Raw genomic sequence first — 14,530 nt, 5'->3', positions numbered from 1 at the left:
CTACCATGTTACGTGATTGCTTCTTGTCACTCTGCACTCAGTGGAAAAGTATTCAAGACCAGCCCAAATTTATACTGAAAATATTTGCCATGTATTTCAGATGAGGTATCATAAACTTTGAACACAGCAGAACAGATTTTATGTCCAACGCTTCCTTTTAAACTCATTTATCGTTTTCCCTCCCTCTTCAGTCTCACACCCCTACACCTTCGCATTTTACGTGACAGCGTTGCTTAAGTACCTTCAATAAAATAGCCTCAGCCAGTGAAGCAAACACAAGCACCTTATGAGGTGTGCCCAGCTTCTGAGTGCAGCCCTTTTCTTTTGCTGCTGTTTATAGATGACATAGGAGCCCTTGTTGGCCCTGCAGCTCGCTTAATTGACTTAAAGCTGGTAGTGAGTGAGGGAAACAGAAACATGGCATTCATGAGCTTTTTGGTCTCCTGCTTTGTGATCAGCACTGATGTCGCTTTCTCCTGCCAGAATACCGATGACTTCGTGGGGGCCAGTTCTCCGGGGGACATTGTTATTGGAGGTTTGTTTGCAGTTCATAGCGAAATGCTGCATCCAGAAGAATCTCCCATCAAGCCAGTAGTTCAGAATTGCTCTGGGTGAGTAATACTGGAACTGAACATATAAGAAAGAAGAGATGACTGACATTGGGCATGTACCTCTTATATTAAGATCAACAAAATTTGCTTCTCTTGCATTTCTTAATCTTAAAAAAGGCCTTGGACGTCACATAAATTGTGCTTAAACTAATACAGGATGACAAAGTTATAGTAAAAAATAAGGTGGCTCTCTGAGGAAGGGAATGAGCATTTGATCCTATTTCAGTCTTCATATATAATAAAAATATTATATAATATATAACATATAATAAAATATATTATCTTATATATAGTATATATATAAGATAATATATAATAAAATATAATCAAATAGCCCTGGAGGTTTGTGCTGAACAATCACTTAATTTCCATGTAAATGTTAATTTGTTGCTATATGTGTGAAGTACTCTACCGTGCAGTTGTTCATTATTTGTTATGAAGTTGCACCTACCTGATTTGAACACAGGCGAACTGTTCCATTTTACCGAAACGCATAACAGAGTATGTCCCCCACCTCACAGGGCACTTCGGTTATAATCTATGACAGTACCTTCCTGACTAGATTGTAATTATTGTTGTAATTACTGTAATTATTACGCTTTGTATTATAACTGTGGCATTACATTATATGATAGACCATATGTAAACACCATGTCATGTATGCATTCAGGTTCAGACTGTGCATCAGAATATTTATTTTGTTGGCTTCAAATCCTCCCGTGTTTGAATCACCCATTTTTCTGGAAAGAATGCAGAGGAAACCTGGTGAAGAACTCCATTTTAAGTATTTAATAAAGCTTTCCTAAGTCCAGGAATTCCAAATATGCATTTTCTTTAATTTTAATACATGTGCAAATCTTCAAATTTTATTTGAATTTTACATGCAGCTTAATCTCACTTCTGAATCTAATAATCAGCTGAACATCAGGTATCCATCTGGATTTATTTCAAAATGATGACAAAGTTGATAATTTTGTCAGTCTTACATTATTTTTCTAGAGAGTCATAAATTGTCTCAGGCCCATTTGAAATTTAATTTAGTTTATAAGATTTGTAAACTTTTGTGAAGCTTGTCTGAGAGGAGGGTTGGTTGTGTTGCAAACATTTTCTGCTAGCACAGTTCTGATTAAGCATCTGTTATAATATCCACTGGAGATAAGAGGAACAGCTGTACTAACTTACATCAGGTTTAGACAGGATTTTAGGAACATTGATGCAACTAGCAGAAGTCCTCAACTTCTGAATTATTTTCTTATATCCTGAAATATTTAGTTATTTTCTTTATTTCATGATTTTGGTGAAAGTACATACATTTTTTAAATAGCTTACTGGGCAGATGAAGTAAATTAGAATATCCTCACTGACTTTGAAATATGCTTCCTGAAGATATCACTTGCAAATTTTCATGTAACACGAAAATTAACTTTTAGTATCTTTTTGTTTTCAGAAAAAACCACTTTTATTAGGTATATTTTAAGTTTTGTGTTTATTTTGCTTAATATCCCATTTAGCTGAGACAAAAATATCTGGTTTCTAATCTTCTGCACACTAAAACCCAAGCAAATCACACAAAACATAGTATCCATCACTTCTTTTCAGTAGTTGTCAAATTCTTAGTGATATGCTCAAAATGAACTTTGCTTCAGCCTTGTTCCCAGCAATGTTTTTCTAAAATAAAACTTCTGTGTTTCCTGACAGCTTCGAAATTCAAATTTTTCTTCAGACACTTGCAATGATACATGCTATTGAAACCATCAACAATTCAACGCTCTTATCTGGAGTTACTCTGGGCTATGAAATCTATGACACATGTGCAGAAGTTACAAAAGCCATGGCATCTTCTCTGAGGTTTCTGTCTAAATTCAATTCTTCTGAGGATGTTGTAGAGTTCAAGTGTAACTACTCAGACTACGTCCCGAGAATTAAGGCTGTCATTGGAGCCAGCTACTCGGAGGTGTCGATGGCAGTTTCAAGGCTGTTGGCTTTGCAACTAATCCCACAAGTAGGTTTGAGGGAATTATTCCATTTCGGGCAGAGGGTCAAATTTACCATGCTTAGAATAAAGGTGTAGCTCTGATCACAGAGATTGTAAAAGCCTCGTGTTTGCTCCAGGGCAGGATTTGGCTCAACTGAAGTATGTCAGAAGGGGTGGGATTCAACTCTAAATGGAGGGCTTGATTCACTTGCCTAAACAAAGGCTCTTTTATGTGCCTGAGGCACATGCCTCCAAGTGCTATTTCAGGATGGTGCTGGGCCCTTGTCAGCCTGGCAGTGCCATTAGTCCGGCATGGCTGTGCCAGTTGCTCCAGTGTACCTTGGATGACACTCAAGAACTTTGTTCAGGCAACAAAGCTACACCCACCTTGTTTAGTCTGGCTGGTGGTGAATACGACAACACCCAATCTCAAGCTGAAAACAAAAAGACAAAATCAAATTGGGCCAGAAATCTGGAAATTCTCTTCTGCCTGAAAGAGATCAGATTTTGAAGTCTGTTATAACTATGGGCAACGAAGTGAGTAATATTGTTCCAAACCACCGTTTTACTCCTCTTGCTCTTCAAGCAGTTGTAGAAAAGAAGTAATACAACTCTCTAGATCCACACTGGTCCTTCCCAAAACAACCTTCTGTATTTCTGTCCTCTCTAGGACTATTACAGTCTCACACTTGCACTTAGGCCTACTTTCTCCATGGTAAAAGAGTTAGGGTCAAGGCCAGGACCAACAAAGAAAAAGGAGATCCATTTACATACCTGCCTGTGTTGCACATTGGGTTTGGCAATTGAACATAAATGACCTCACTGCAAAGTAGCAACATAGTAACCAAACACGTAGAAAAGACATAAAATCTGAACTAAATATAACTTCTAACTGAATCTTCTCCTCTGCAACAGTAGGAAGCAATTATGACCTCCAGCTCCACCACAGGAGCGATAGTAAGTATGAAAATTAAAATGCCACATTTGAACATAATCAAAAGGCAAGTCATGAAACAAATCTGCATTGGGATGTAGAGATGGAAAAGGTAAACCAGCAGATTTTTCTCACCAATGGCATCTGTAATCTTCTGACATCAGTAAGATTTGGTATCCCTTCCAGACAGGTGACTCTCATTTTGGAAAGCTTAGATTTATTTTTTAAGAACTGTCAAGCAATGTATGAAATCTAAGTGTAGGAAAACAAACAAACAAGACTCCTACAAACAAACAGAAATGCATTAAAAGTAAAGAGATTTAAAGAAAAATGTTCCATTTACCTTTTCTTCTAGCTACGCTCACAAGTAAAAGGTAATAAATCTTTTATCTGAAAGAATTATATCTTTATATAGTCTTGGTTGTTGCTTGGTTTTCTGGGAGATTCCTCTAACAGACTTAATGATCCTTTTAAAACATAGTAATTAAAACTTGGAGAGAAAATATATATGTAGGTGAACTATACTAACATACTCAATGACAGAAAAACGCCGCAAAGTGTAAGGGTACTACCAAGTTGAATAAATCAAAAAATACTTAATGCTTCCAACACTTGAAATATTGTTTTGGATAGCATGTTGATGGTATTTGAATAGAATAAAACAAAATCCATCCAGCAGCTTAATTGTCATATCCATTCTGGAAGGTTTTGTGCTCTGCCTTTACCAAAGTAATGATGTGCACGAGGATGAAAACAGTGGAAGTGGTACTGGCATGAGTCTTCATCCAAAGAGCAGGGCAAGGGAACCTGCCCCTTTTGGCTGCACATTACTGATGTTCAGTCGCAGGAGGAGGGAGCTCTGGGTCAGGCTGGATGAAAGAGCGATTGTGGCAGTTTTGGACCTCTTGGCATCCTTTGCAGAAGATCTCTTCTGTAACCGAATTGTTTGCTCCTCCTAGGTCAGTCCTGCATCATCAGCTGAAATCCTCAGTGACAAAATCCGGTTTCCTTCTTTCTTCAGAACTATCCCCAGCGATTTCCATCAGACAAGAGCAATGGCCCACTTGATCTGTGAGGCTGGGTGGAATTGGATTGGAGTAATAGCCACTGATGATGACAATGGACGCTTTGCTCTGGAGAGCTTTGGGGTCCAGGCCATGGCAAACAACGTTTGCATAGCTTTTAAAGAAATGCTGCCTGCCTATCTCTCTGACAGCACCTTTCACACTAAAGTTGATCATGCAGTTGAGAAAATTGTCAAGGAAACCAGAGTAAATGTTATTGTTGTCTTTATGAGACAGTTCCATGTGCTCAAACTATTTAAGAAGGCAATTGAGAGGAATGTAAACAAAATCTGGATTGCAAGTGATAATTGGTCGACTGCAGTCAAAATCAGTACATTTTCCAATATCAGACAGCTGGGAACCATTGTGGGATTTGGATTTAAAAGCGGAGACATTTCCACATTCCAAGACTTTCTGAGAAATCTTCATGAAAAGCCCACTGACAACAACAAGTTTTTACATGAATATATTATGCTTTTGTCAGCCTGTGCACACCTGGAATACCACGATTTTCAAACATGCATTGCAAACCAGTCCCAGGATGATCTACTGCAAAATGTTGAAAATAAACAGCAGATCTGGAGAGATGATTTTTTGAATGCTAACATTGAACCAGGATTTATCCACAGTACTATTCTTGCAGTCTATGCCATTGCTCATGCCATTAAAGGGCAATGCAAACACAGAAACTGCAAGGATCCCTCTGCCTTCGCTCCCTGGGAGGTATGGTGTTAATTCTTTCAGGAGTCATTCTCTCTGCAAAACTTTCATCTCATTTTTGCTCCCACATTCCTGGATTTACTAGCTTGGTCCTTTTACTATGTAACTTTTTTTTTCCTGTTCCTGCCTTTCTTCACCAGCTGAAATCACAGACCATGTGCTGGACTAGCAGTATCTAACTGCTGCAGTGCTTAGAACTAGAATCCAGGTTTGTCTCCCTTTTTGGGGGGGCATGTAGGCACAGAAGCTCCTGGTGCTAAGCCATGGCTGTGTTCTGCTGTAGGTAGGGAATGATTATTGCATTTCACATACAGATAGCTAACTGATCATAACTGCATACCCACCATCTCCTTCTTCATGGATACAATAGCAATGGCTGTAAACACTTGACTCCACAGGTGCAGAAGGGATTTTTAGCTGCTGGGCTTCATTAGCTACCCTAACTCTTGCCCTATCCCCTCCAAAGGGCACACAGAGTAGGCACCAGCTTGGATGAAGGCTCCAGTCTGCAGGCTCTTTGCTGGAATGTGTTGCCAGGTACTCGTGTGGTACAGAATAAAATACATGGTCAATCTACAGTCGGCTTATCAGCTATTCAACTACTAGTGACTGGTCCTGTTGCTGCTATAATACACAGCTATGAGTGCTCTTGAGAGACAGGGATATTGCAGGATAGAAGCATTTAGCGAAGAGTTTCAGTTTTCCTCTCATTGTCTCTGTTCTGTCTGAACCAAGTATTTTCTTCTGCGATGAACATGAAAATGCAAGACCATCCGTCTGTCTGATCTTGATTTATACTGAAGTGACTGGTAGGAAAATCATACACAATCTTTAAATGCATCAGGTACTTCTAATCAAACTCCACTGGGTGGGAAAAGAAGAGGAAAAATCAGACAAGTAAACCTGATCTGACCTTTTACCCAATAACCTGCTCAGGAGTATTCACTTTCACACACTTTTGCTCAGAGGATTAAACAAAAGTTCATTTAAAAGTCAAACAGCCACTGAAACACTCTGACTTGCTCTGACCTCTTATCCTAGGTCAGGGCAGGTCAAACCAAGATAGAGAATTTAAAAAACAAACAAACAAACAACCTAGTAAAAATCAGACCCTTACATGAATTTGTAAATACGCATAGGACAAATTCATGACTGTTCTACAGAAAATGCAACAAATGGAGCTGCATTTACATCATTGCTGAATTAATTCTCAAACCAACCAAATCGAAAGTCCTGTTAAGAAGCTAAGAACTCATGAAGAAAGCTGAAAGAGATAGTTATGTCCCCTGTGCTGTTTTCACAATACATTTCCTCTACACTAAATTTAAACCCTCTAGAAATAGATATATATATACACAAAGCTTAGGATGCAACTAATCCATATCACACATCTCCACATACTGAGAAACAACAGAGTCATTAGTGTTACAGACTTTGCAGAAATAACCATCAGTTATATTCAAACCGTTGCTAATTATTAGGCCCTTCTGTCTGAGTCTCAAGATGTATTCCAAAAGCTCTATTTTTTCCATATTGTTAGAGAATTTGAAAAGTGGAGAAGAGAAAGATTAAATTACCAGCCTATGTGTATATAAAAATTATATATAGTTATATACAAGTATATAAAATTCCTCTTCAGTGCCACAAAGCTATGCAACACCCAACTCAAATGCAATATTGATTAGAAACATGCTTTGGTTCTTCATAAATTGGTACAGATGCAGAGACAGTATGTGGACTCTCAAAAAAAATACATTACATACAAAAAAATGACATTATATACAGAGAATGTGTCATATACGTATATTTGCCCTAGCCTATTGAAGTAATATACTTGTCAGTATGTTCAGTAAGTGCTACAAATATCACAAATGGATCCATGTAAGATCATGCTTTTCAAAGGGCAGTTAAATTCATCTTCTCACGAAAACTTTTGTTTTTTTTCTTGTTGATTAATCCCTGTTGCAAAGAAATCATTAGGCCTGCAAAGGGATAAAGATTTTGCTTCAATTAAGAGCCATGGTAGCTAATGGAAGTCCTTCTGTGGTCTCCTCATGAATGGGGAGTGGGTTATATGTGCCTTAATCTGTGCTTTTCTAGATTCACACACAATTTTTTGATCTGGCTGTTTGTGATGAGGGAGATGGAAATTTCCCCCTGTTGAACAGAATGGGTTGCAATATGAAGCCTTATCAAAGCATATTTGCCTTGATATTTCCTACAATCTATCAAATATGGCCTTGCTGTTTATTGCCATTGTGCCATTAATCACTTCATCTGAGCAAACTGGCAGGTATTGCTCACTTAACAGTTCTGAGTCTCACCTGGCAATAGCCAATATCAGCCAGAGTCACAGCTGAAAATAATGTTAGATATTTCCAGACATGCTGGGGAAGGTTACTCTGGAAGCAAATATTGCCCAGATTGACTCTGGTGACAGTAAAGTAAAAACAGGAGCATCACTCACTGTCATTCTTTATGAGAAGGTGAGTTTCAACATTAGTTCTTGTAAGCAAAAATCTTTTCATTTCCATCATCATACCAGAATTTCCAAGGCTGGAAAAAAATACTAGCATGAATATTTGTGCACATTGCATAGAGTTAAGAAACTATGATTCTTTTATTAATAGGTTTTTAAAGTCAACAGGATTGTCTGAATAATGTAATTCTGTGTCAGACATCAAGTTAGACAGTTACAAAGATGACTTTTAATTTTAAGATTTCTTTTATTCCTAAGAAGCAACATTTCTTTTAGCTTGATATTATCATACGGATGTTAAACTATTGGGTTCATCACACTGACATGATGTTGATGTATGTTATCATTCCTTATACTTATGTTCAGCTCCTTGAAGAACTTGAAAAAGTTACATTCATTGATGATGATAAAGAAATCAAGTTTGATTCCAATGGAGATATGAGCACCAATTATGATGTACTTCTTTGGAAAGAAATCAATGGCCACATGGAAATCACCACTATGGCAGAATATGACCCAGAGAAAGGTGACTTTATCTTTGAGGATGAAGAGAAAAAAAAAGAATTTCTGGATTTAAGGGTAACTTTTAATTTGTTGACATAACATGTGATATTTGTTTCATATGTTTTCTTCTCCTTCCAGTATTTGCAACTGAAGTATGTGTCAGCTAGAAATCTCTCTCGTGGTTTCATGTTCTCCTTTTAGAGGAAAGAAACCTCTCTGGGTATATTCCACCACTTTCATGCACCCTGAGAAGCGTGTTAGCCTGTAAGCAGGCTCAGCAGTTTGAAATTGTGTTATTTCTCCAGAATGCTCCTAGGAGGTTTCCTAAGATGACGAGTTATGTCTGTCCTAAGGATGCTACTCCAGAATCTTGAGAAGAGGTTTTAAAATAAAAAGTGACTGTGTATAAAAGCTCCCTCTCTTACAAGCACCATCATTTATTTTGTATGTGAAGACTCATATCTATTGATTTTACTGTTAAAATGTATATATATATATAAAGTTGTGATTATTTGCTCTGGTTGGAGCATGACTACAGGAGCCTGAGGTAGGTGGTACAACCCGGAGCCCCAGCACTGGTGTAGACAGGACTAGTGGGTGGCCCTGGCCAGTTCCAGCTGGATAATCTGTCATCTGTGTATGGGTAGAGGTCTTAGGTCCTTATGCAACTCTGTGCTTCAAAGTACTCACCACTAACAGGACGGGGAGAGGCTGCTTACTCAGTGAGCTGAATGCAACTCTCAGCACATGGACCCGGCTGATAGAAAAGGCTGAGGACAGAAGAAAACCTAAAATCCTGTCCGTATTTGTGGCACTGCCCGGGGTAGCAAGGAAATGTCTCCATCTCCTTGTGAGCACTGTCTTGGAGGGAGAAGAAATAACAGTGGCCCTCAGGGCTGTTTCTCCATTTTACAAAAAATTGTCTTTGGAAGGAGGACCTCAGCTCAGACCCAATCACACACCCCAGGGTGGTGCTTCATCGCTCAGGGATGAGATACAGAGGGTCAGGAACATTGGAGCTGCAGTTCAGAGCACCTGCCAAGGTGTCTCCCCCAAGCTGGGGTGTCTTCCCGGTGCTCAGAGCAGCTGAGCAGTGTTTCAGGATCTCACTTGTGAAGCATTCCACTCGAATTCCCTATCAGATGCTTCTGGGCTTTCTTTGGAGCTGATTCTCAGAAGCCTAAATTCCAGGTTCAAAGAGACACTTTGATCTGGATTTTAAAGGTACAGATGATTCCACTGATTAGGACTCAGGGCCAAAAAATAAAATTGTCAGGTAGATAATGTCCTGTGCTGTCACTTGTTGACTGTGTGGAGAAAATACAAGATATATACAATGCCTTTTTTCAGCATCATTTTCAGATGCCCTTCAAACATGTTAGATACAAAAAGAGACTGCAAAGCACAGAATTACTGGAGGTTTATTTTCATGTTGTGCCTGAGCTGATTCCCTTTTTTTGTTCTCTGCCACCTGCAGAAGGTCCAGTCAACATGCTCCCAGCACTGCAGACCAGGACAGATGAAAAAGATTACAGAAAGTCCACACACATGCTGCTATGAGTGTGTTTACTGCCCAGAAAATCATTATAGCAATCAAACAGGTAAGGAATTGTGATCCAAATAAAGATTTATTTAGACATCAATACAATTGTTTTGTTTGGGTGTAATGTGCCTTGGCAACCTCAGGTATAACTTTGGAATGGGATTAAAATATTCGTTTATGCTTGGTTTCCCAAATACAAGTGTTCAGCCTACAAAATGCTTTTAAGAAGACCAAAATAAAGCATTAGATTTTCCAATTGACAGGTATTATAATAGTTAGGATGGAAAATCTGGCTGATCTGTCGGTGAGATTGACTCTTGTTAAAATAAAGCCTTGCTTCCCTGTATTTCTGCAGTACGCCCAGTTCAATAAGGACGAAATTTTTTACAATGAGGGTTGTGAGGCACTGGAACAGGCTGCCCAGAGAGGTGGTAGATGCTCCATCCCTGGAGACATTCAAGGCCAGGCTGGACGGGGCTTGGAGCAACCTGATCTAGTTGAAGATGTCCCTGTCCATGGCTGAGGGTTGGACTAGTTGAGCTTTGCAGGTCGCTTCCAGCCCAAACCAGTCTATGAGTCTACAAAGCTCAAGGGTTATGTATTCTGCTTACCAGCATTTTTTTTTTGCCTTACCAGGGACTGTTTTAAAGTTTGATATAGCTGTACAGTAATATTTGCCAGTATCCAATCTGATGTGTACTTTACCACTGGTTCATTTATAGGTTTGTGCCAAAATTTTTAAAGAGGAAAATTAAATATGGAGGAGAGAGTTGGAATTAAGAAAACTGCGGTGCAATGTACTTTTTAATACCCTGAAAGCAGGAGAAAATTAAGTTTTATGTCTTTAATTCAAACAATTGTGAAATTTCTCCCTATCAGAGGACAGAAATTTTAAAGCAAAAGTAACCTTTCAAAGCATAATCTAAAGCAATGTATGTTCTTGCAGTTTCATTTCAAAAGCTGTCTGTAAAGAGAAAGCTGGGGTTTTTTCTTGTCAAAATAGGCAAACAAAAGAAGCATAGTTCCAATTTCTGCAAGAGAATTGATTTACTCTCTAGTCACTGTTCAGGTTTCAGCTAAAGCTGGCCTGCCCAGAGCTCTGGCCAGGTCACATATCTCTAGTCAGTGATGACCAAGGCAGTTTTTGGACCCTCTTCGTTCTCCCTGTCCCCGGCTGCAGGCAGCCCCTGCTCCCAGCTGGTAGGTACTCCTCCTTTGCTCCTTCTCCTCCTTTGCTCCTTCTCCTCCTTTGCTCCTCCTCCTTTGCTCCTTCTGCCGCTGCCACCGCTGCCACCGCTGCCACCGCTGCCACCGCTGCCACCGCTGCCACTGCAGCCCTGCAGCTCCTCCGCCTGGACGGCGACGGCAATAGTCGGAAGCAAACAATCCTTCCCACTTTCACCTAGTACCTCAAGCCCAGACAATCCGCTCCGCAGTTTATTTGCTTCGGGTCTCTAAATTATCTTCCTTTTTTTTTTTTTCTGCTTTCAGATATCGATTACTGCTACCAATGTCATAATAAAACCTACTGGGCTCCCGTAAACAGCACCACATGCTACAGAAAGTCAATCCATTTCCTCGCCTGGACTGACTGGTTTGCTATTTTCCTCCTCCTCCTCTCCGCCTTTGGGGTTGTGTTGGTTTTGTCAATTAGCGTAATATTTGCTAAAAACGTGAGCACACCAGTTGTAAAGGCATCTGGAGGTCTAACCGTCTGCTATATTATTCTCTTCAGCCACTTCTTAATTTTTTTAAGCACTGTCTTCTTCATAGATGAACCCACAGAATTCAAGTGTAAAACTAGGCAAGCACTCTTCGGCATAAGTTTTACACTCTGCATTTCATGTATTTTAATAAAGTCACTGAAAATTTTACTAGCTTTCAGCTTTGATCCTAAGTTGCAGAATTTCCTGAAATGTGTATATAAACCTGTTCCCACTGTGGTCACCTGCACTGGAATTCAAGTCATCATTTGCACCTTTTGGCTCATATTTAGGACGCCTTTTGTAAAGCAAAATTTCTCAATCCCAAGAACAATAATTCTGGAGTGCGATGAAGGTTCTATTGTGGCTTTTGGCATCATGTTAGGCTACATCGCTGCCCTAGCCTTCATTTGCTTCATATTTGCCTTTAAAGGTAGGAAGTTACCAGAGAACTACAACGAAGCTAAATTCATCACCTTTGGCATGCTAATTTACTTTATAGCGTGGATTGTATTTATCCCTGTCTATGCAACTACATTTGGCAAATACCTGCCAGCAGTGGAAATCATCGTTGTTTTAATATCCAATTATGGGATCCTCTGCTGCACTTTTCTTCCAAAGTGCTATATCATCCTTTACAAGCAAGAAACAAACACTAAATCTGCCTTTCTCAAAATGATTTACACATATTCCTCCAAGAGCGCCAGCAGTGTTGCTGTTAGTCAGATTTCTCTGGATTCAAAGTCTTCCAGCTCCCGAGCTACTATCTCAGACTCGTGTAAATCTGAGGGAAACTCTGTGAATGGGAACAGCCATTTCCAAGTGCCTGGGCAGAGGCTAATAAAAGGGAAAGTTCTTCCTAAAAATACTGCAAGGACTATGGCCAGGAGAAGACTCTCCAGCATATGACTGGGCAGTGTTAAAATACTAGAAGATGAAGAGCCATCTTTGGGAGCTGTTTCTCTTTCAGGTCTCTTTCCTTTTGGCATCCCCGAAGAGAGCAGGTCACACGAAATGCCTTTTCCTCTGATGCTGAAGTAGTTATCCGTTGCCAGATTTGCAAGGCTCTCCTCGCTCACAGAGTCCAGCCGCTGCTCCTGCGGGCACCAGGAGGCACAGTCCCCTTCAGCAGCTCTCTTCCTTCCCTGGCCCGCTCACGTAGACCTGTGGGAACTTATTCTGCAATTGTACTTCCCCAAGTGAAGCAGAAGTATCAGGAAATTATTATTTCTCATAGGCACGAAGGTGGGAACAGATGGGTTTACCCCATTTTTTTGTGTGTGTGTGTGTATTTGATGCCCAGTTGTTTAAGGACCTCTTCTTCCCACTTGGCGCTGTTTTATGGATCAAACAGAATCCTCTCTCAACCTTTGTTTGCTAGGATAAACAAGTCCCGTCCTTTAGTCTCCACTTTTAAGATAGGCTTTCCATTCTCCTGAACATCCAAAAGTAACCCTTTTTACCTCGTATCAGTGAAACCTTTTTTTTTTTTCCCTCTCCAAAATTACACACCCTATTCCAGACAAGTACTGCAGTAACTTTTAAAGTTCCTTGTATTTAGCAGGATGATAATGAACTAGAGACAGGTCTATATAAAAATTAAATAATTTCTCTGGAGCTCTGTAGTTATAAGTATGGTTATCTACATTTTTTCCTCATACTCAGAGGAAATACTCTGATTCACCTCATGCACCTCCTCTGACCCATGAGGAGAGAGGACCCACTATGTTTGTCCTCAGGTGTCTTAGTTGAGGATGTAACATCAATGTGTAACATCAAAACTTAGAAACACTAATTAATTCCTATCATTGCCATAAATAATATAACAACCAGGATCAGCATGAGCTTTTTTAATATATACTTTAAAAATCTGAGTTTGGACAAGAAGATGACAATGCACTATAATGATGCGCAGAAATAGCACAAGAATGAATTGATATGAGCTGCACTACATAAGTCTCTCCTCTGTAGCTCGGTGGCCATAGCTATGCCCTGCTTTCTGTATGGGAGACAAAAGGCACGTTTAGAGAAGAAGGAATTTTTCTGACGAATCAACGGTATCACACGGCTTTTTCAAAGCTTAAATAGCAGAGCTGCGTTGCTAGTCTAGGACTGTGAAGATTCCTTTTCCATGTTCTTAAAGCCCATGGCCTGAACCATAGAAACTTCATTATTTTAAGTTCTGTGCCATGTTACGGTGCAATAATATTAATTCCTTGAGTTTTGTCTATGCTTCTGTTTAGATCTGGAATAACTGGATGCTGTGGCAGGCCAAAATAAAATTTAGTAGATTTGGTGTTACACAGATGTATTATTGTTATAATATGTACAATACATCATTTTTTCCATTATTTCTATTTATATGTTATAACCCATATGTCTATGATTTTTTCTACTAATATTTTGTCAAAACCAGCTATAAATCGTATTTCAACAGTGGACACAGGCAATGAAATTACTGTGACATGTAGACTATATATGTAAAACTTATCTGTGAAGACATTTTTAAAGTCATTTGAATGTGAAGCACGCAATTTACACACATATTTGAGCAATTAGGTAAGTTCTGTAGCTGACTGGAAGAATGAAAGTTTATACACATGTATTTATATGATGAATGCTATTCATACATCAGTTTTTATGAATACTATTCTGAACATGAAATTATGTACAACAAGGTTAAAATTCCTGCAGTTTGGTTGTCAATGCAGTAAAAAGTCTCTCCCCAAAAGAGAGAAGCAAAACTTATATTGCACAATGACTGTCAGCACTAAGCTGTCTAGAAAAGTTAATTTGGCTCAAATGTTGTACCTGTATTTATTGCTTTCAAAAGCGTTGAGTATGTCATGTCTTGAAGATAAGAGGAAAGGGGATGATTAAAGCCATGTCATTGTTTAAAATTGATTTTGCTTATTTAATTTCCATACTTTTCCCCATGAACTTCAGTTTGGCCTTGAACAGCAGCAATATGTGCACCAATGCAGTTTTTCCACCCAG

At 39.3% G+C, this 14,530-nt stretch overlaps 1 protein-coding gene across 1 annotated transcript; it reads left to right on the top strand.

Moving 5' to 3' along the window:
- The first annotated feature begins 384 nt into the window (after positions 1–384).
- GPRC6A (G protein-coupled receptor class C group 6 member A) lies at positions 385–12,442 on the top strand. Its single transcript, XM_065632520.1, has 6 exons — positions 385–611; positions 2,310–2,613; positions 4,480–5,307; positions 8,150–8,362; positions 9,765–9,888; positions 11,322–12,442. Exons 1-6 carry the CDS (start codon positions 418–420, stop codon positions 12,440–12,442), a joined length of 2,784 nt encoding a protein of 927 aa, XP_065488592.1. The 5' UTR covers positions 385–417.
- Positions 12,443–14,530: the final 2,088 nt, after the last annotated feature.

Source organism: Caloenas nicobarica, chromosome 3 (assembly GCF_036013445.1).
Source record: "Caloenas nicobarica isolate bCalNic1 chromosome 3, bCalNic1.hap1, whole genome shotgun sequence".
NCBI classification, from domain to species: Eukaryota; Metazoa; Chordata; class Aves; order Columbiformes; family Columbidae; genus Caloenas; species Caloenas nicobarica.
Note: the sequence above shows the minus strand (reverse complement) of the source record. Positions and strands in the feature narration are given on the sequence as shown.